This window comes from Strongylocentrotus purpuratus, unplaced genomic scaffold (genome assembly GCF_000002235.5).
Source record: "Strongylocentrotus purpuratus isolate Spur 01 unplaced genomic scaffold, Spur_5.0 spur5_scaffold_1, whole genome shotgun sequence".
NCBI classification, from domain to species: Eukaryota; Metazoa; Echinodermata; class Echinoidea; order Camarodonta; family Strongylocentrotidae; genus Strongylocentrotus; species Strongylocentrotus purpuratus.
This window is the reverse complement of record NW_022145594.1, coordinates 31,719,470-31,740,481: the sequence shown is the minus strand read 5'-3', so window position 1 is coordinate 31,740,481 and position 21,012 is coordinate 31,719,470. Positions and strand designations below refer to the sequence as shown.

General features: G+C 37.0%; 1 protein-coding gene across 2 annotated transcripts; it reads left to right on the top strand.

The window, feature by feature from the left end:
* The first annotated feature begins 4,050 nt into the window (after window positions 1-4,050).
* On the top strand, window positions 4,051-20,334 carry LOC580499. 2 transcript variants are annotated; one of them, XM_030978061.1, is made up of 13 exons: window positions 4,054-4,406; window positions 5,635-5,934; window positions 7,564-7,661; window positions 9,614-9,736; window positions 10,638-10,743; window positions 11,401-11,567; window positions 12,802-12,903; window positions 13,559-13,633; window positions 14,428-14,569; window positions 16,185-16,294; window positions 17,424-17,603; window positions 18,634-18,718; window positions 19,933-20,334. In XM_030978061.1, exons 1-13 carry the CDS (start codon window positions 4,076-4,078, stop codon window positions 20,052-20,054), a joined length of 1,941 nt encoding a protein of 646 aa, XP_030833921.1. In that variant the 5' UTR covers window positions 4,054-4,075; the 3' UTR covers window positions 20,055-20,334. The 2 variants fall into 2 exon arrangements, with proteins under 2 accessions (XP_030833922.1, XP_030833921.1); XM_030978062.1 differs by lacking the exons at window positions 17,424-17,603; window positions 18,634-18,718; window positions 19,933-20,334 and adding an exon at window positions 17,238-17,360 and having other exon boundaries at window positions 4,051-4,406.
* Window positions 20,335-21,012: the final 678 nt, after the last annotated feature.

Sequence of the window (21,012 nt, the reverse complement as noted above, 5' to 3'; positions counted from 1 at the left end):
TGGTATTAAAGGAATTCCAGTTGTTGCAACTTTGCACAGAGAAGGAATTTTGATGAAGCACAGATTTACACTTTCACTTTGGCTTCCTTACTTTCATACTTTGGCCTGAACTGATGAACTCCATGAACCCAATGGAAGGGTTCAGAATGGGTCTATTGTCACTGCAGAAAAATCAACCCTTTTCCTGATTTATTTGACTTTTAAAATAACACCAATTTCAGGAAAGGGAGTCACTCACTTCCCAGCAAATAAAGAGTGAACCATTACGATTTGAAAATCTACGAGGCATAATTTATAATTTACTTACGACAGTCTTAATGTACAAATCTAGGGCTATCGCCTCAAGGTCTAAATATGTGTAGCCAAGAATCATTAGGACATGTGGTTTGTAGACATGAAAATCTTGTTTTTCATCTTCCTCCTCTTAGTCTTAGTCTTAACTATTAATTATTAATAGTCTATGTTATGAACAACAGGGCGTGGTGGCGTGCGCCTGTAATCCAGCTAAAAATGGAAGTTACAAACTGATTCAGGCGAGGACGCAGGTTTGAAACTGAATCACGTCTTTCAGATGGTGACGTTAAACTACATGTAGGTCGGTCCCCAGACGTAAATATCTGATTGATACACGTCTGTAAAAACCCCATTATTACACACACACACACACACACAATTCAAAGTTCTGTTCTTTTGACTTCTTCTTGATTTTTCTTCTTCTTCTTCTTCTTTTTCTTTCTTTCCTTGTTCGTTTTAATTTTAGGTTAGACTCTAGTCTAGTTTCTAGGTCATAGACTCTATACTCAGTCATTCATAAACCAGTGATCTAAAGTTAGACACTCTAAAACTAAGTGTAAGTCTCTAGACCTAGTTCTATGCCAGGCCCATGGCCATGGGCATGGACCATGGTCATGGACAAACTTAACTGTAAGTTAGATCTAGATCTAGACCTAGAGTCTAGTCGATCTAGATTAATTTAGACTAAACAATACTTACTAAATCTAGTCTAGACCCTAGACTCTAGATCTAAACAACTTTCTTTTTAACTCCAACTACCACTGTCGGTCTCCAGAAAAAACCCAAAGCTAACTAAGATTAAGAAGTAAGATTAAGAAGTAAAGACGAGTAGATCTAGACCTGGCCTAGGGTCCTACAAAAAAAATGTCCAATTTGGACACCCGTGACCTGTACCAAGTGATCTCGGTCGCGGCATCGCCGGCGAGGACTCGGCTAGCTCTCCCTGACGACAGGAGCCCGATCCCAGACTCAGTCAAACAAGGCAAGCCAGACAGTCACACTCACACTCACACTCACAATGCATACAATAGAGGTCTAACGTTAACGTTAATTACAATTATTTTTCTAGAAGATAGATCTATCTATAAATCTAATAAAAGGAAATCGTATGGAACGGCTGCTCTGTAACCATGACCTACCTTTTCCTTTCTGCTATTTAATTGTCCAAGATTGCTTCACGATTCTAATCTGCAGCTAAACATAGGTGGTTTCGGATCAAAATTTAACCTATTTTAGTCATCTTCGATCGACCCAAAATCAGCAAAATCTCGCAAACTTCCAGCCAATCAGCTAATTGATACCTGTCTAATCCTTGTCGACAGGTGGCGTCAACATTTTGATTGTGCATTTTTACGTTACATAAACACGGCCAGCTGGAGCGGCCTCGATATCAGATCTGCTACTTTGATTTTGTTCATTCTTTCAAAGCACTATTAGCGCTTGTGAATGTTCAGTTGATCATCGTTTATCGTAACTAGGTAAGCATGTAACTGAAACAATGTCATGCATTTTACAAAGTGCACCTTTCAATATTTATATTTGCATCTGCACCCGCGCCGCAATTCGCTGCCACTTTCACTGGTCACTTGGCCTTCCTCAGCCTGCGCTGCGGGGTGCTGGAGCTCGGATCTCGGTCAAGAGACCTCGTCCACTGAGTTTTCCCCATTACATGAGGGGTATATTGTACAGCGCTTCTTTGTGTACCGTATTCATTATCTATCCGCCATTGATGATATGCATTGATGCACAAATTGAAAGTCACTTATCACGAGACGGTGTCAGTGTGTGCATGGTGTGTTAATGTTGTGGGGGAAAAAGACTGTCTACAGCTAGTTTCAGTTTACAGTGTACAGAGCTCTAGCTGACTCATGCTCAGTGCTCTTATTTTTATGATGAATTAATTAGGGCCTAGAGTCGATGCAAGTTATAATATATTACAAGTAAAATATATGTTATGACTATGAGTGTGATGTGTGCTTTATTGAGTCTAGTTTTAATTCTAGTGTTGGAGAAATGTGAACGCAGTGAACTGACTGACAGGTTGTTGACTATATTTTTGTTTTGTTTTGTTTTTGTCTGATCTTATTTTGTTGTATAAACTAAAGCCAAGTTAAACTTAAAGGCAAGTTTATAGACTAGTCAGTATGACAGTATCACTATCAACTGATGAGATTAGATTCTAATTATCATTCTTGGATTCCCAACATGACATTTAACAGAAAAAGAAAAGAAAAAAAAATCATTTTAATCTTGGAGTTGCAGCGTCCCTGAGACTATAGCCGTCAAACAATATTTGTTGTGCTTGATCTCACCAACATTGTCCTCTTTTAACAAAGAGATGTATATTTAGATTTGATATATTTCCTCATCGTACCATTTCCAGATCTACATGTATATTTCCTTTAAATTTTGTATGTCTATACGGTAAGATCTGCCTAGATTCCATGCTCTTTGAGTGGATAGGCCCTAAAGTTATATTTTGCTTGAAAATAAATATAGAAAAAGAAGGATAGAAGAAGGAGAAAGAAAAAAGAAAGAAAGAAGAAGAAGTAAAACGGGAGAGACAGAGATCGAGGAAGAAGGTCACTTTGGGTAGATACATTTATTCAGCTTTCAGCCTTTTCAGGGAAAAGGTATTGAAAACTTTGGGTCTATTAAATTTGAAGTTTCAATAGTCTATACATCTCCATTTCAATAGAAATTGAGGAAGAAGAAGTTACAGCAAACATATACATGTACATGTATATCCATGTATTGAATGTATACAGTGTGAATCCAAAACAAGTTTACACTTAGAAAATTGCTAATTATTTTAAAGATTGTCGATGAACAGCACATTATTATACACCTTATGAAAGAGTATTTTATCCTAAATCATTTGGTATCATTTTTGTGTGGTATGTGTTCACGCTCGGATGAACAGGAGACATTGTTTGCCAGAGTGCTAAAATCGACTTGCGCCTAAGTTGCTTAAATGTGATGTTTGAATAAAACAATTGAGATGTGGGTATTAATTTGGTCATTGCAGATCAAAATAACATCCCTAACAAAATTAATCATGCCACACATATCAAATATCAACGAACATTTGTGCGCGTGTGTGTGTGACTTTGCTTCTGCAAAAAGCATGCAATGCATTTGATACATTTGATCAGGCGCGTAGCCACGGGGGGGGGGGGGGGGGGGGGGGGGGGGGGGGGGGGGGGGGGGGGGGGGCACGTGCCCCCCCCCCTAAAATTTCCAAGATCGGTTGATTTTTTTTAGACCCCTTTTTTTACCTCGATCGATTACATGTAAGTGCCCCCCCAAACATCGAACTCTGGCTACGCCACTGCATTTGATACATTCAATACATTTCATTTGATACATTCAATTCATTCCTTCACTCCGCTCACCCCAAAATAATACATGCTGTAGGCATCACTTTGGCGCAAGTTGATTTTTGCCCTCTCACAAACAATGCCTCCTGTCCATCCAAGCGTGAACACATACTACACAAAAATGATATCAAAAGATTTGGAAGAAAACACTCTTTCATTAGATGAATAATAATTTACTGATCATAGATGATTTTTAAAAATAATTAGCAATTTTCTAGGTGTAAACTTTTTATTGACTCACTCGGTACAGCAAATGCTTTCTGCTATATTTCCAACTTTTGGTAAATTCTGTTTACAAAGTTAAAACATCTGGTTAAATTTGTTAAATCTTACAGTCAACACATCCTTAAAAAACTTCATGTTGGTTTTCCCATAGGTGGAGTACAGTACATCCACCCAAAATGGCTTCATCTTTGAAGCTCCACCTTGTAACGTTGATCGCAGTGGTCATCGTCGTCGTACAAGCAGCTCCCGACCTGGGCGTCTGTGACCCCTCGAACTACACCTACCCTTACGACGGCCCTCCGCTTCCCACCCTTCCCTCGCAGTATCGGCTGAAGGTGGAAGTGAATATTGTAAACAAGGGTTATTCCTTCATCTTGGAGGAGTTTTATGATGCAGTCAATAACCGCGGTGCCTCGATCTCGCATCGCGGTGACAACAGCACGCATTACACTTCCTACGACTATGGACTCAACCAGACTGTGGAGGTCACAACAGACCATGCAAGTGGTAAGTTGGATAGTGATAATGATAAATATTATAATTTATAATGATATTGCTATGTGATGGTGATGATAACCCTAATAATAATGAATTATTGATAGTAATAACGATAATGACAATAATAATAAGGATGATGGTAATAATATTATTAATAATGATAATAGGAATAATAATGATAATATGAATGATAATGATAATAATAAAATAGTAATCATTACAAACTGATAATTATGAAGATGATGGTATCATTTAAGATGATAATAATTGTAATAATAGTTGAAAAGGAAAGGTGATAATAATATTACTATTTATAGTATTTATCAATGATAAAATGTTCTTTTTATATCCCTGTAAATTCTAAATGTATGCAAGGTAACGCTGACCAAATGTATTTGGCTGCATTTTGTGTAGTATACAAATATGTAAAATGTCAGAGACAGACCAGGAAGTAATTAAATGAAACATAATTTCATGTGATTCAGTTTGTATATGTACTTGTATCACTATGAATTTGATGAACAAAGAAAGCGGACAAAATATACAGTTCCTCCGGTAGACTAAGGAACATCCCTTCACTGCTATTATGTAAAAAGGTGAATATGCATGTGACACCTGTTCTACACATTTTTACATAATAGCAGTGAAGGGATGTTCCTTTGTCTACATGTACCTGAGGAACTGTATATTTTGTCCGCTTTCTTTGTCAGTCATGTTCATAGTTTATTCTGGTTCAGCCCCAATTTCATTGGTTTCCTGGTAAATTAAAAGCATTAAAAGACAAATTATATAAAGGGGTCTACCCCATACACATGGACCCTTACTGCTAGCCCTAAAACCCATTTGACCCTGGGCCCTGTTTCATAAAACTTGTTTTCAATAAGTTACATTTACTGTGTCTGCTACTGAAATCATGGCATTTGATTGGCTGAGAGCAAATTTACCATAGAAATGTAGTATTTGAAACAGTTTTATGAAACAATGCCCAGGTTTGAAGCTGTGGCTATACAAGATGAGATTCATGCTCATATGAATGCATGCATCTACAGCACTACAGTGTACTTTGACTAGTTGATAACAATGTAAAGTCTGAAAACACCATGAATTAATTGCAAAGGCCTTTGTAGCAAGATTTTTCAAAAGAATCTTGACCACTTTAAGTTGCACAATTCATGGAACACAAACAGTTTCTGGTGTTGACACTTGACAGTGTTTTTCTTGTTATTAACTTCTAAAGGAACGTCCAGCTGCAATGTTCGGGACTTTGGTCGCTTCAGTCTGTTCGGTTTCCATATTGAAAATGGGACCGGTCACATCAACGGCACCGACGCCATATTCCGGTTCGGCGAGGAATTCAACGAGACCTACATGGGCGTGGCGACGGTCAGGGGCATCCCCGCGAACCATTGGCAGCGATGCATCTACAATCCCGACTCCAATCACACCTTCAGACTTGATTTCTATTTCTCCAACGCTAGCTTCCATCTTCAGTCAGGGCCGAATGCCATCCCTCTCAGAGCTACTATTAATGGATCAGGTAAAATTCAATTTTTTTTCTTTGGTAAGGAAAAACAAACATGTAAAAATGCAGAGCTTAGACGATTTTTGTCTTTATTGTTGACCCCTTCCATTCTATGGTTGTCAAATCCTACTGAAGAATTCAGACCTTCTATTTTTATTATATATATTTTATTTTGATTTCCAGGAATATAAAGGATATATACAGGAATCAATAACATAAAATGAAACAAATTACAATAATAAATAGAATAACAGAAAAAAGCCACCAACTAATGCCTGGGGATTACCAATAGAAACTTGAGTTTCTGTAGGATGCTTTCCTCATTAGTTGATGGTATAATATATACACAAAACACAAGTATACATAAATATACATAAACAGTATATAATTCAATTTCTCATTGTCTTATCTTTCCTGAAACAGAAACAAGTACCTTACTTCCTCCACTTTGGATTTTCCATCTTTTAAAGTTCATGTATTTTTATAGGAAATATATAGTTCTTATAGGAAATATATTTATTCAGATGTATGTATTAAAGTTGAAAGGTACTGTACCTTTAAAACCACAATACAGAAGGGGAGAATTGCAGTTAAAAATTGCAATCTTGGAATTTACATGTTTTAGTGGATATACCGTGTGAGTCAAAAAAAGTTTACACCTCATTGCGAAAATTGCTAATTATTTGTAAAGTCATCTATGAACAGTAAATTATTATACATCTTATGATAGAGTGTTTAATCCCAAATCATTTGGTACCATTTTTGTGTGGTACATGTATGTGTTCACGCTTGGATGAACAAGTGGCATTGTTTGCGAGAGTGCAAAAATCGACTTGCGCCAAAGTGATGCCTTCAGTATGTATTATGTTGGGATTAGCGGAGTGAGAGAATGGATTGAATGTATCAAATGAAATACATTGCATATGTTTTTTTGCAAAGGGCAAAGTCACACACACCCAAACACACGCGCACAAATGTTCGTTGATATCTGATATTCGATATTTGATATGTGTGGCATGATTGATTTTGTTAGGGGTGTTATTTGGATCTGCAAAGACCGAATTAATACCAAAATCCCAATTGTTTTATTCAAACATCATACAGGCAACTTTGGCGCAATTTGATTTTTGCACTCTCGCAAACAATGTCTCCTGTTCATCCAAGCGTGAACACATACCACACAAAAATGGTACCAAATGATTTGGGATAAAACACTCGTTCATAAGACATATACAAGTTTAATGTTTATCGATGATTTTTTTAATAATTAGCAATTTTCTAGGTGTAATTTTTTTTGGACTCACTCTGTATATTTGGAGACAAGCCTGTGATCGGCCTTTGGCTTTTGTTTGTGCCTCCACATTTTGATATGTTTTTTGGAACATTTCAATCTATTGCAATTTTGTACTGTACCTTTTAATTGTTGTTTAATTACGTGCAGTGTATACCTTTACTGCAGTGTAGGTTGTTTTGTATGTTTTATTGTCATTTTCATAGAATTGAGAAAAGAATGAAATTAAATGCAATTGATATTATAGTTCCATGTACATGTTCATTCAGGAAACTTCAAGTGTTTTTAAATAGTAGTCTTACAGTGCACATCCATTTTTGACATTTGTTGCTTGTTTTGTCCCTAATTGGCAGGTATTAGTAGGAGAACCCAGGAGAAGTACAATTTTTACCACAATTATGAATACCTGGAAGTTGAGCCGGGCCCTGTGACCATGGAAAGAGCCTTTGAGGTAAGAAGAAAGAGAAACAATTTCATCACATGTATTATATGTGCATGTGAAGAGCTTAATTCCAAAAGGAGCTAAATCCACTTTTGATGAAAATTGAGTTATTGTTATCAGAACGTTGTTCACTTTAATAGGGACCTGTCTTTCAACAAAATTACCGGTATGTACTTAGATTTTAGGAGCAATTCAAAAGCAACCTTCTAATATCACTTTTCTATAGACGCCTGTTTAAATTCTGGCAAACAATTCCTTTTTTTCTCTGAAGTTACAAAAGTGGATTTAGCTCCTTTTGGAATTAAACTCTTCATAATTTGCTTACAATCACTGTATATCATATGCAAACATTAATTGCCTCCAGCAAGTTTGAGTTTATCATGTATTTCACATGTATTGAAATATTATTTTTCATTTTTGTTTCCTCTACCCTGGAGTTTTGGCTCTCAGGATTATTAATAACCCTTCAGTCACTTGTTTTATTACATGATCCATAGTTGTTTCTGTATTAAAATAATTGAATTTGTTGGATATATATTTGTAAATAAGAAACACCATATGGAAGGGGGGAGGGGGGAGGAAGAGAATTGATTTTACTATAAATAAATTATGTCGCTATTGATTCTCTGTTTGCAGCCGTACTTTATCTAGGGCAATTTACGAGGTCATAATGCAGGCATTGTGAGGCAAATGCATTCATATTTCACAATAGAAGTACCTGGTATTGTAAACAGAAGTGATGACATGCATTGAAGGTGTACACACAATGGATAAGTGATATAATCATTTCTACATGGTGATTATTGCCTTATTGGCAGAGTGCCAAGATCTATTACATAAATTGCTGTTTATATGTCATTTTGGCACTAATGGGTACTTATGATACTTTCGAGTTGCTATTGAAGTACATGTACACATTTCCTGATGGAAGATTCCTGTAGCGTGAGCTCAGTGTGTAGCATAAATTACATATACGAGAATGTGTAAAATTGCTACTAATATATTTTAGATAATACATGTTTATAATGCTACCACGTTATTATAACACATATCACTCTTTATAAAAGATACGGTAAACAGTCCCCCCAAAAAAGGTCTTCAGCTCAAAGGGAGGTCAGTCTGCAATCAATGTTAATGTGTACATGTACCAATCAAGAATACTTGTTTTGCTATTTATGTAAGGGGTTCCCTGTTTATATACTTAATAGTTAACTATGAGCTTCAAATATTTCTTTTACAAAGAAATATTGCATTTCAAATACTCTCGCTAAGTAAACTATAAAACACCTTCGCTCGCATGCATGTACACACTCGCATTGAATAGGGCATGCACCAACTTCGGTTCCAGGCGAGCCATACATGTATCTTTTATTTTCTTCAAACTCCTTAATAGTTTATCTACAGGTACATGTAAAGAATGCCAGGTAAATGATTTGAGGTTGATTTTATACACATGCTACATATTCACAAAATATTTTATCAGGTGATTATAAAGTACACTTGAAAGGTAAAGACCAGTATTGGAAACGCCCCAATTTCAAAAAATGAAATGGAAGCTCTCATTACCAATCATGTGAAAGAATATGTTTTGACTAATACATGGTTTTAAAAAAATTGCCGGGAAACCGCCTACTAATTCATATATTTGGTAAATTTGTTTCTCTCATGGTCTGTGAGAGATATAGGGTAGTCCCATATACATCTTTCTGTGTATAGTGCTTGTAACTTTACGAAGAATGGGCCAAATTTCTTATCATTTTGATGATTCCAGAACCTTGCAGATGCTAGATGCTAGATGATCATCCTTTTCTGATCGATTCCACAACGTTTCTTTCCCAATGCAATCGCGTGACCATAACTGGTCTTTACCTTTAAGTTGATGCGTAACCTTTGAGCCCACACAAAGTCACAACTCCTCACTCAATTATAATCAATTTCGTTACTTGTTTTCTGCTTTACAGCCACCTCTAGGTGTAGTTTGCCCAGGCTACAAGAGGGTGAAGAAGTTCCCAGATTTCCCCAAAGTCTTTGGGGTGAACATAGAATCAGTGATACCAAGTTATCAAAGAATCCACTATTCAAGGGTAAGTTACTTCTTCCATTCTTATTCACTGGCCTCCATTCATCTGTAGTACAATGCCTGCCATGATAATAGCAGTCTCTGGTTGTCTATCGTCTTAGGACAGGGATTTTTCTTTAGGGCTAAATCAATCACATATTGTTCTTCAACTTGGCAACCTTGTTTCCTTTTAATTCTACATTGTTCTGACAAAATGCTATGTCTCTGTATTACATTATACATGGTTCTACAGGAATTTTACAGAAATGTTGAATATCGGCCGATTCTGACAGAAAAAAACAATGATTTTGAACCTCCTAAAGTGTTGCCAATGTAAGGAATTTTAGGCTTATTTTCCTTAATTAAAATTCTGGGCATCAAATGTAATATGGTCATATAACAAAAATGAATACAATATATGTGTGCAGAAATTGTTGTCCTTTCTTTTCAAGCATCAAAATGTGGAATGCTCGTCCCAAAAGGGTTAAGAAAAAAAAGAAAGAATTTTGATAACAGCGAAAAATACATTTTTGAGCTTTCTCATTCTTTTTACAACGTACATTTGAATCAAAGATTTGTCCGCGGAAAAGATTGCCATTCAAATGCCTTTGTATTCGAAAATACAAGTATACAGTTGTATTGTATGTATGATAAGAAATAGCTAAAAGCTTTGAACAATCTCACATTTCCTATATCAAATCTTCCATTTCCCATCCTCCATTTTCAATCTTCAATTTTCAAATTTTACTATTCAATTTGCATTATTCTTTTTTCAATTTTTCAATTGCAATATTCAATTTCAATTTTTATTTTCAATTTTTTTTCCAAATTCAATTTTATTGTCTATTTATTTCCAATTTTAAAATTCAATTTTCATTGTCAATTTATTTCAAATTTCAATTTCAAATTTTAAATTCAATCATTAGGAGTACTACAACTATCCGGCTAATCTGTTTGCATATATATACGAACCTTGGGGCAACTCTTCAGGGAATGCCACTATGGTCAGAGAAGTCCATGACTTCAATGCAGGTATGTAATACTGGTTTTGTTGTTTGACCAACCCTGGACAACCAGCCCCTGAACAAGTACCACTTAAGCACACACTTCGTAAGACAAATACCCCTCAAGACAAGCATCACTTATAGGACATGTAGCGCTTAGGACAAACACCCATTAGGACAATTTTTCCTTCAGAAAGAAATACTCTTTAGGACAAGTACTTATAGAACAAGTTTCCTTTAGGACAAGTACCCTTTAGGACAAGTACCCGTTGGGACAATACCCGTTGTAGAACAAGTGTTTTCAGGACAAGTATTCCTATAAAGCAAAAGTAGCCTTCATAAAGGACAAATATTTCTAAGAACAAGTACCTCTCATTGAAAAAGTGCTCTTTTGGACAAGTATTCTTAAGAACAATTGCTCTTTAGGACAAATATTCCTAAGAACTAGTACCCCTCATAGAACAAGTGCTCTTTAGGACAAGTATTCCTAAGAACTAGTACCCCTCATAGAACAAGTGCTCTTTAGGACAAGTATTCCTAAGAACTAGTACAAGAAAATATAAGTTTGTCTTGGGTGAGGCATGTAAGTTTGATTAAGGGACTTAGAACAATTGTCCATGCACAACTGCCCCTCTAGACCAAGTATATGACAGTAAATTTACTCAGACACATTCTTTTATCATAGGTCTGGCTTACAAGTTTGAGTATGGGACTGATCAGTGTACCATTGGTCCTATACCCGTTGACTCTTTCTTCAGGGATACTGAATCGCCGGATGGGATACATGTATCACTGAAATCCCCAAACAGCTTCATTCTTCATAACCAGTCATCATGGATCTATGAGGGAAATGTAAGATTCAATTCAATATAATTCAATTCAATTCAATTCAGTTCAATTCAATTCATTTCAGTTCAGTTTAATTCAATTTGATTCAATGTACATGTAGTCAAATTCATTTCAATTCCATTCAATTCATTTCAGTTCAATTCAGTTTAAATCAATTCAGTTTAAATCAATTCAGTTTAATTCAATTCAGTTTAATTAAATTCATTTCAGTTCTGTTTAATTCAATTTGATCTAGGATTTTTATCCACATGTGCCAGTCATCATCCAAGTATTAAATTGGTGGCTGGTAGGATATTTACATCAATATGGTTGGATATTAATAATGATAATATTCAGCGTTTATATAGTGCTTAATACATCCACATTGTCTCTAAGCGCTTTACAAATATACTATTACCCCGGTCATCGGATTCAGGCTTTCCTGCACACAAATTTTGCACATTCTCCACTCCCTGGGGAGCATTCCAACCAGGGGCTATTTTACAGACGCTCACAATGCTGAGCAAACTACATTAATGTTTGCATTCTACCAGGTACCCATTTATCACCTGGGTGGAGAGTGGCAAATGTAGATTGACATCTTGCCAAAGGCCGTTAGTGCTAGGCTGGGATTTGAAACCTCTACCTTGTGATCTACGATCTGGTGATTTATCAAACTATCTATCCAACTATTTATCCAAGCGCTTTCCACTGGGGTAATAATGTTACATGAGAAGTGCTTAGAAATGTAGCAGGGGTTTAAAGATGTAACAGGAACAGGGTTGAATTTTTATTGTACAGCAACAGTTAAATATGTGTATTTAAAATAGATTATTTATGAAATAATAGTGATAAAATGTGTTTGAAAATGGTTCAAAATATGGCTTGGGTTAGAGTTTATCTAAGAAACCTTGGAGCCCTTAAAGCTTATCAGTACTAGTTTACAGGAGGAATTAGACCGTCCTGCACGGTCACTGGACAGGTGGTTATCTCATCAACTCAGCTCTCAGTTGACATAAGAAAAAGAGGATCATGGGGGACCAATGGTCACTGATAAGGCATTGTTTAATATAGAGAGGGCGCAAGTAGCTACAAGTAGTGCAGTGGGCCTTTAATCAAGCCCTGGAGTAGAGACAACAGTTCATATTCCTTCCAAGCTCCAATTTCACCTGTTCTAGGACATGCTTGTTTGTGGTCCACCCTGAATTAAACATTGTACAAATATGACTATTCCTATTATTACATTCATTCTCTACAGACGACTTTGGATGATATTGATGCCGAGGCTTGGATTACTGCTGGTCAGCGTGTTAACGGATCTTCCGTCTGGAACTTCACCATGGAGTACTTCTTTGCTAGGGTAAGTAAAAATAGTAATTAATAATAATAATATTAATACTCAGTTTTTATATACAGTGTATAGCACTACTTGGAAATTATTACCTCGGCTTTAGCTGTGCTGCCATTACGGCGCTCTAGCTTTCCAAAGAATTAATTCCTGTCAGGTACTCATTTACCTCACCTGGGTTGAGTGTGGCAAATGTAGATCAATGTCTTGCCAAAGGACATGAGCGCTGCGCAGGTCTCGAACCGCGGACTTTGTGAACGACAGTCCAGGGACTTAACCACTCGTGCATACATCCTGTAAAATTGAGTAATTTTGAACTAGTGCAAGTGCAGAGTTATTGATGGACTTATACCCTGTGTTTGTTTTATCTGCTCAAGCCCGGCATACATATCGAAATTGATACATGTTCTGTGCGATACAACTTTTAGAGAGTCTGGGGACTATCCATTGTGACATCACTGATTATCTATTGTGACATAGATAGTGTGACATGATAATTAGCCATTGTGACATAGATAATTAGCCATTGTGGCATATATAATTTGCTATTGTGACATAATTACTGACTTTTTCATTGTGACATCATCAAATATCAATTGTGACATCACTAAATTATCCTTTGTGTACTTCCTGTACTTTTTCGGTTCTTTCCGTTTGCTGTATGCAGGGTAACTGGACGGGAGGCACAAATAAATCTGGCTTAGTTCATCAGATGCCCCTACTATTCAGGTTTACTGGCAAGGTGAGTATTATCTTTTCCACATTCATGAAACAACTAATTGAACCCTGGTTTGTAGTCTTGTGCCTGTATGGCCCAGTAAACTATGCACCCAACCCCCCCCCCCCCGAAAAAAGGGGGGGGGGTGGAGGAGAAGAATGCAGAGGCAAAAGAAAAAAGCATAAGGGAAGACCACTTCTCATTTTTGTATCTGTTTATTAATTTTACCTTGCTAGGTGTACTATATTTCATTTTCATTATTTACTCCCCAAAATACTGGAAACTACTAGATCACCTGCAACTGCGTTCGTCCGATCATTTGATTAGGATCTAGGAGTGTATGGTGGGCTTCGCATGCCAGTATTATGTACAACTCTACTTCCATTCGATATATTTATTGATGTATAGTTGCATGGTTGTATAGTTTCCAGTGTTCTGATTGGATAAAACTTTACATCCATTCGAAGGATGAACAGTTAGATGTATAGCGTTAAAGGTTGTATATATAGTTTCCTGTGTTTTGATTACGGTAGTTAAAATAGTCATATAAAAATGGCCTAATCACCATAGAAGTGAGTTCTACAATACAGGTATCACCTTTATTATTGTTTTTTCTTTTGCTTTTATTCATCCATTCAATAGATTTATTGTTGTATAGTTGCATGGTTATATAGTTTCCAGTGTTCTGATTGGATAAAATGTTACATCAATTTGATGGAAGTATAGTTGTAAAGTTGAACATAATAATGGCCTGTACGGCCCACCATAGAAGTGAGATCTAAAATACATGTATCACTATTATAATTGTTTTTTTACAGAATGCAAGCACAAACTTCACGTTTAGAATGAATCAGAAACTGATCCACTTCACTTATCAGCTTTCGGATCATTTCTTTGATGTTCATCTCTGCTACAACGAGGAAGACAGCCGCTCTATGGCGGTAGAGATTATTGGAGTCGGTAGGTACAAGGTCCCTCAGATAGGATGTTAAGAACCCACTGCACTATTTGTACAGGAGTAGGGGGAAACCCCGGTGTAGTGGTCCACCTGCACACACCCCCAGTATAGTACGATAATACTCTGTAAAGAGGTTTGTACTCTAAAGGAAGAAGAAGGTATTGAGATATTAAAACCCGTCTGCACTAGTTTGGCCAGGAGGGATTAGACCTCCCTGCAAGGTCACTGACAGGTGGCTATCTCGTCAACTCACCTCTCAATTAACATAAGAAAAAGGGGATCATGGGGGACCAACAGGCACCGCCTAGGCATTGTTTGCTATATAGAGGGCGCAAGTAGATATAAGTAGTGCAGTGGGGCTTTAAAGGGTAGCAACACCTTAACAATAAGGATAATGATGTTGTACCTATAGTAATAAAAGCGGTCCCAACTGAATTATTTTGAGTTAGACAGTTACTCTGTAGCTGTAGAGATTGTAGGAGTCGGTAGGTACAAGGCATTGAGTTAAGACGTGATATATCCTCCTGGATGAAAAGCGTTAACAAGAGGGAACACCTTAATGATGGGTTATACGGATGTGCAGATTAGCAACTGAATTCAATGACCAGGGTAATATTAATATCAATGTAAAGCACTTAAAAACGTAGTAACAAACGCTTTATATAAATCCAGATGATAATTATTATTATTATATGGATAATGGTGATGTAGCCTGATTTGTCAACAAGCAATCAAACATGGTGGGCTCAGCCTGCATGTCTTCTCTCAAACTGGGGGGTGTTTCACAAAGATCCTAAGTTTAACTTATCTCTAAGTTGGACTTAACAATTATGGAAAGCCGTCAGGATGTTTAAAAATATGTTGTAAAAATTATTTTAAAAGGCATAAAATGTTGATTCATATCATTCGTATCTTCTATTTTCAAGAATATTTCATGTTCTTAATGTGGAAATTATGAACAGTGTAAAGTACTTGAATTTTTGCTATTGGATATATTTTATTATAAGGCTACAAATGGCTCTCCATAATGCTTAAGTCCAACATAGAGTAAGGTTGACTTAGGATCTTTGTGAAACACCCCCCTGATTTCTGATTGAAGGAGCAAAAGATATCATGGTTGAGGTCTTTACAAGGTTATAAAAATATAAACTACGGCAATGATTTCCAATGCATTTTTCACGTAAATACAAGGCGAGCAATTTAGTCATTATCATCGTTATCATTTTCTTTCTTTTTTACTGTAATCATTGTCATTATTGCTCCCAGTCAGGTGAAACTGGCCATTGTGTATTTTGTCAGGATGTTTTAGAAACGAGGAGATATAGTCATGTTTATTTGTTAGTTTTCCTGCACACACAAACTTTTGCCCATGTACCAAAAAAGGCTCAAAACAAGTCATCTTGATTTCCTCAGAATCTCCATTATTTCATGCTAAAGAAAACACATATTTAATACAAATTAGAATGTAGGTTGCAGAAAAACAAATGAATCGGGACAGAAACTGAGACTTATTTTTACCTAGCTAACTTTTAGTTTGTTCGTGTGTACTGAAAGTAAATTTACTCAAAGGCAATTAAAATGCAATCTTTATTATTTTCTTTCTTTCTATTTATCAAGATATTCGTAAGAACTACATCGAGAACAACACCCACAATTTCTACGCTGCGGTGCAGCATACTATTGCTAATGTATCGGGGCTTCCTGCCAGTCGTATCGGCAATGTTTACGTGAGTATATACCATAGACGGCATCACTCCTGGTGTAGCTGATTGGGGTGTGCAGGTGGACAACTACACCGGGGTTTCCCCGTACTCTTATATGAATAGTGCAGTGGGTTCTTAACGAGCAAAGGTGGTGATTCTCCTCTGCACAGGACCTCCATTTAACATCCTATTCGAGAGATGGAGTGTTTTCCACTTAACATAGCCTGCGTATATGAAACAAAGGGGAGGGACACGTTAACACACAACGCAGGCTTCAGTTATCCGCCTGGGTTGGATTCAAATCCAAGATATTTTTTTTGACAGGCAGACGCTTCAACTCGTTAAGGAATGGGTTAGATGTGCATTTAGGTTCCGGGAAGAGTTCGTTTATGGTTAGGGGTGGGGTAGGTGTTGGTGATTGGTCAAAGTTTGGAATTTGCTTAGGACATGGACTGTGGAGTTATTGTTAGCTGGAGTATGTGTCGCACCAACAACCATATACATATACATTCCAACAACAGCATACTGAAAAGGGGATTTACCCCCAAATGCAAACAAATATGCTTTTTTCTAAGCACTATATTATCCCAGTTTATTATGTATTATTCAGAGAGACTGAAGAAAAACCACCTTGTAACTAGAGTTTGTTGTAACAGTGTTCTTTATAACAAGATTCTTCCGTATAAAATTGTGTTTGGAACATGATTTGACATATCTGATATCTATCTGTAAACCTGTATTGTTCGTAGAGAATTGAATATATTCGTGTTGTATTTGTAGGCTGCTGGGGGTGTCAAGGAGATCCTGATCGTTTATTTCGACATGCTTGGTCTGCCACCTTTAAAAGGCAATGCATATAAAAATTATCAGAATATTATTTTTTTCCCTACCATCTGAAGAACTGCTCTGCTTGGCTTTTCACGTTCTCATGTATTCAATGGCATATTAATTTGTCGCTTTTTTGTAGGCTGCTGAGGGTGTCGAGGAGATCCTGATTGTCTACTTTGACATGCTTGGCCTCCCACCTGTAAAGGGCAATGCATATCAAAATTACCAGACATTTTTTCCCCCCTAACATCTGCAGAACTGTTCTGCTTGGCCTTTCACATTCTCATGTATTCAATGGCATATTTACTTGTCCCTTTTTTTTTAGGCTGCTGAGGGTGTCGAGGAGATCCTGATCATCTACTTCGACATGCTTGGCCTACCACCTGTTAAAGGAAACGCTGTCAACCCCAAGGTCGGGCCTGACCTTGCTACAGCTCTGGTAACCCTTGAAGAACGGGTCCTGCAGGTGAACCCTATCCGTATCAACTTCACCAAAGACGGCAAGGTATGAAGCGAACCTGTGTTCAAAGACCACTCTGGGGAGACAGCATATGTGATCTTCTTCAATAAGCAGGCGGTCTCTTTAAATGATAGTTTTTGTTAGTACAGTTTGCAATGAGAAACAATGTCATAGCTGACCTACATGTAGTTTAAGCTTAGGGTTAGGGGTGTCTTTAATACATGTTTCAATGAGAAATATTGGTCAAGGTCTTAATTTTACTAAATAGGGCAAGGCAGGTAAGAAAGGAACCCCATTGAACCTACATACGAAGATCGCTTGAGGCTGACAAGAAATGTTGTCTTTATAAGCAGGGGGTCTTAACGTAGGTTATATAGTACAGTTTTGGATTAGAAACACAGATCTAGCCGACCATTATTAAGCTTAGTCCATCCGTCCATACATGTACGTCCCAATCTTGTGATCATGTTATCTCAAAAAAACCGATTGATGGATTCCCGCCAAACTTAGGCCATGTATGTATCTTGCGGCAAAGCCAATAAACTGATTAGATTTTGGGGTCACAAGGTCAAAGTTCACAGGGCTCATTATGTATGCAAAAATAGCTTGTGATCACATTTTCATTAGAACCGTATGTATTAGACATGTATGTATCTTGCAGAACCAATGAACTGATTAGGTTTTTGGGTCATGAGGTCAAAGATCAAAGGGTCATACTTGTACATGTATATGAAAAAGAGATTGTAATCATGATATTCTGAGAACCTGTTGTTAATGGATTACAATCAAACTTGAATTTTTTAAATTGCTTCTGTTTGGTTTGTAAAATCGCATTATGGCAGAGGCGTCATTTACGACTACGCGCAGTCAAAGATCCATCTAGTTTTCTAATTCGTTGTGTTAATGATATGGACTCGAAATGACCTGGGCTGTAGTAACTGCCCGGAAAGCTAGCTCAAATTTTCAAAATCTGAGTAGATTGTACTACCTGTAGCAAAGGAAATTTAATATTCCTTTTCCAGAAGGTAGATCTTGAGCACTTGGTGATTTAATTTTGTTCCACTATTTGTAACAGGACGTGGGCGTGATCATTGCAAGGGGTTCCCTACGTTTTGACTTTCACCCACCATCGGACGATGGCCATGAAGGCGTAGGAACAGGTGAGTCTTTTTAGGACTTTTTGATACTCCATATTTCTATATAACCCACTTTAAAGTTAAAGACCGGTAGTGGTAAGTTGCGGTTCAAGGGTTTTGGGTGCAAAATATCCATTCAATATTGTTTAAATATTGCCTTCAGAGGTTTAGATGGCAATACTTTAACATAAATTCGCAAAAAAAGCAGAAATATGTGCCCAAATGTTCAATGTTGAAGTGCATTCGCAATATCTAACCAGGCCAGATCGATATGATAATTCACCAAATTTATCAATCAGTAGGCGGTTTCCCGGCAAAATTTGTATCATTACGTATTAGTCAAAACATATTCTTTCACATGATTGGTAATAAGAGCTTCCATTTCATTTTTTGAGAGGGGGGGTGTTTCCAAAACTGGTCTTTACCTTTGAGTTGAGCAACAAATTCAGAATTTCTTGAGTGATGTCATATGTCGCTGAGGTTGAAATACAATGGCTTACAGGTAAATTCTTAACTTGGATATTCATTTATGTCATACAAAACATCATTACATATGCAATAATTGTTATACATATGATGGAGTGCATTCATGATCCTGTCCCTTGCAACTTCTCTAGGATTCTTCTCAAAATGAAATATTTAGGTTGCCTTTTCTATCAATATTAGCTACATGTAGACAACGCATACAATAGGTTCATGCAGGCAATCATGGATGTGTAGTATTTACTTTTACAAGAAAATGCTTTAGTGTAAAATATGATTTTGTAGCAAAAAAGCTATAACAAAGTTAACTTCTGTTAACTTCTGATGGCAATGGGGAGGTCTATTTGTAAAGGTGTCGTTGACGAGTGGATATGTCACCAGACTGTGGATCACAAGGTCAGCAGTTCAAGTCCCACCGCAGCACTAATGTCCTTTGGCAAAACATTGATCTACATTTGCCACTCCATACCCAGGTGTTAAATGGGTATCCGGTAGGATGCGGAAGTTAATGTGGTTGAATTAGCAAGTGGCGCTTGTAAAAAAAATGGCAACTGGCTAGAATGCTCCCCAGGGAGTGGAAAATGTGCGTACATTGTGTTGCGGGTAAGCCTGAATCTGATGATCGGGGTAATAATATGTGCTGCACCTACATGTAGACACAAAGTATTAGGCGCATTATAAATGTGAGCTATTATTATTATTTGTGGTTGCAACTAATGCTCTTTTGTTAACATTTCATTCTTCGTATCTTGCAGGCACAGCAGCAGGCATCGGGATCGCCATGTTCTTACTGGGAGCCGTCATCGCTTCACTCATAGCCTTTGTGTACGTCAAGCGTGTCCTAGCCCCACCTGTGCCTTATGGTGTACAGGATTAGAGGTGATAATTGTTTAAGCCGTACTTCTCTTGAGGGGGGCTTGTAGTGGTGGTGGTAGTGGGGCTGGGGGTAACTTCAATCACAGCTTTTGCGTACGTCAATGACAAACGAGTCTTGGCCCGACCTGTGCCTTACGGTGTACAGGAATAGAGGTGATCATCACCTAACCCATCCTGCTCTTAAGGGGGTATCATATGGGGGTGGGGGTGATGGCAGGTTGCTGAAATTCTCTTATGTATTCTTAACTGCTGAGTTATATTTGACACCACTTTTGTGACTTCTTTTTAAAACTCTTTGTCCACTTAGGTTGATCTATCAATCAAAAATTGGAGTGCGACAGTCAACCTTTTGCACACACAATGTAATATGGTAAATGCTGCTCAAAACAGTGTGGCAGTTTCAGCTTTAAATTGGTGACAGATAAAGAGCTATAGTACACAGTTACTTTTTTGGAACTACAGAAAAAAAGTAGTATTTGATTGGGTCACTAAATGTGACATTTGACAGATTGACGTTTACTTTCCTTTAAGTACTTGTAATTTACAGCACAGTAGGTATTCATGAGGTGAATTCGTTAAGGTACATTCAATTTCACTATTACATTTTAATGATACCTTTATGTCAGTACTCCGGTAAAATGAACGAGCTTTCATTATAAAAGTATTTTCAAACACTTATTCATCCTTTTATATTAATACATGTATATTCCAACATTTCTGTATTTGTACATGTCTTATGTTTACATGATGATTATTGCATCATTTTGCACGTACACGTAGGTATTTTTTTATAAAAGAAAGTCAAATTTCTAGTTACCAAAGCATTATGGATGAGGTGAATACAAAAAAATGTGATATTAGCTATTTTCTATTTTCTTACAACCTTGATTCTATATTTTCCTAGCAATATAAATATAATATATGTCTGATATGTTGTATTGTAATGTAATACATTTATG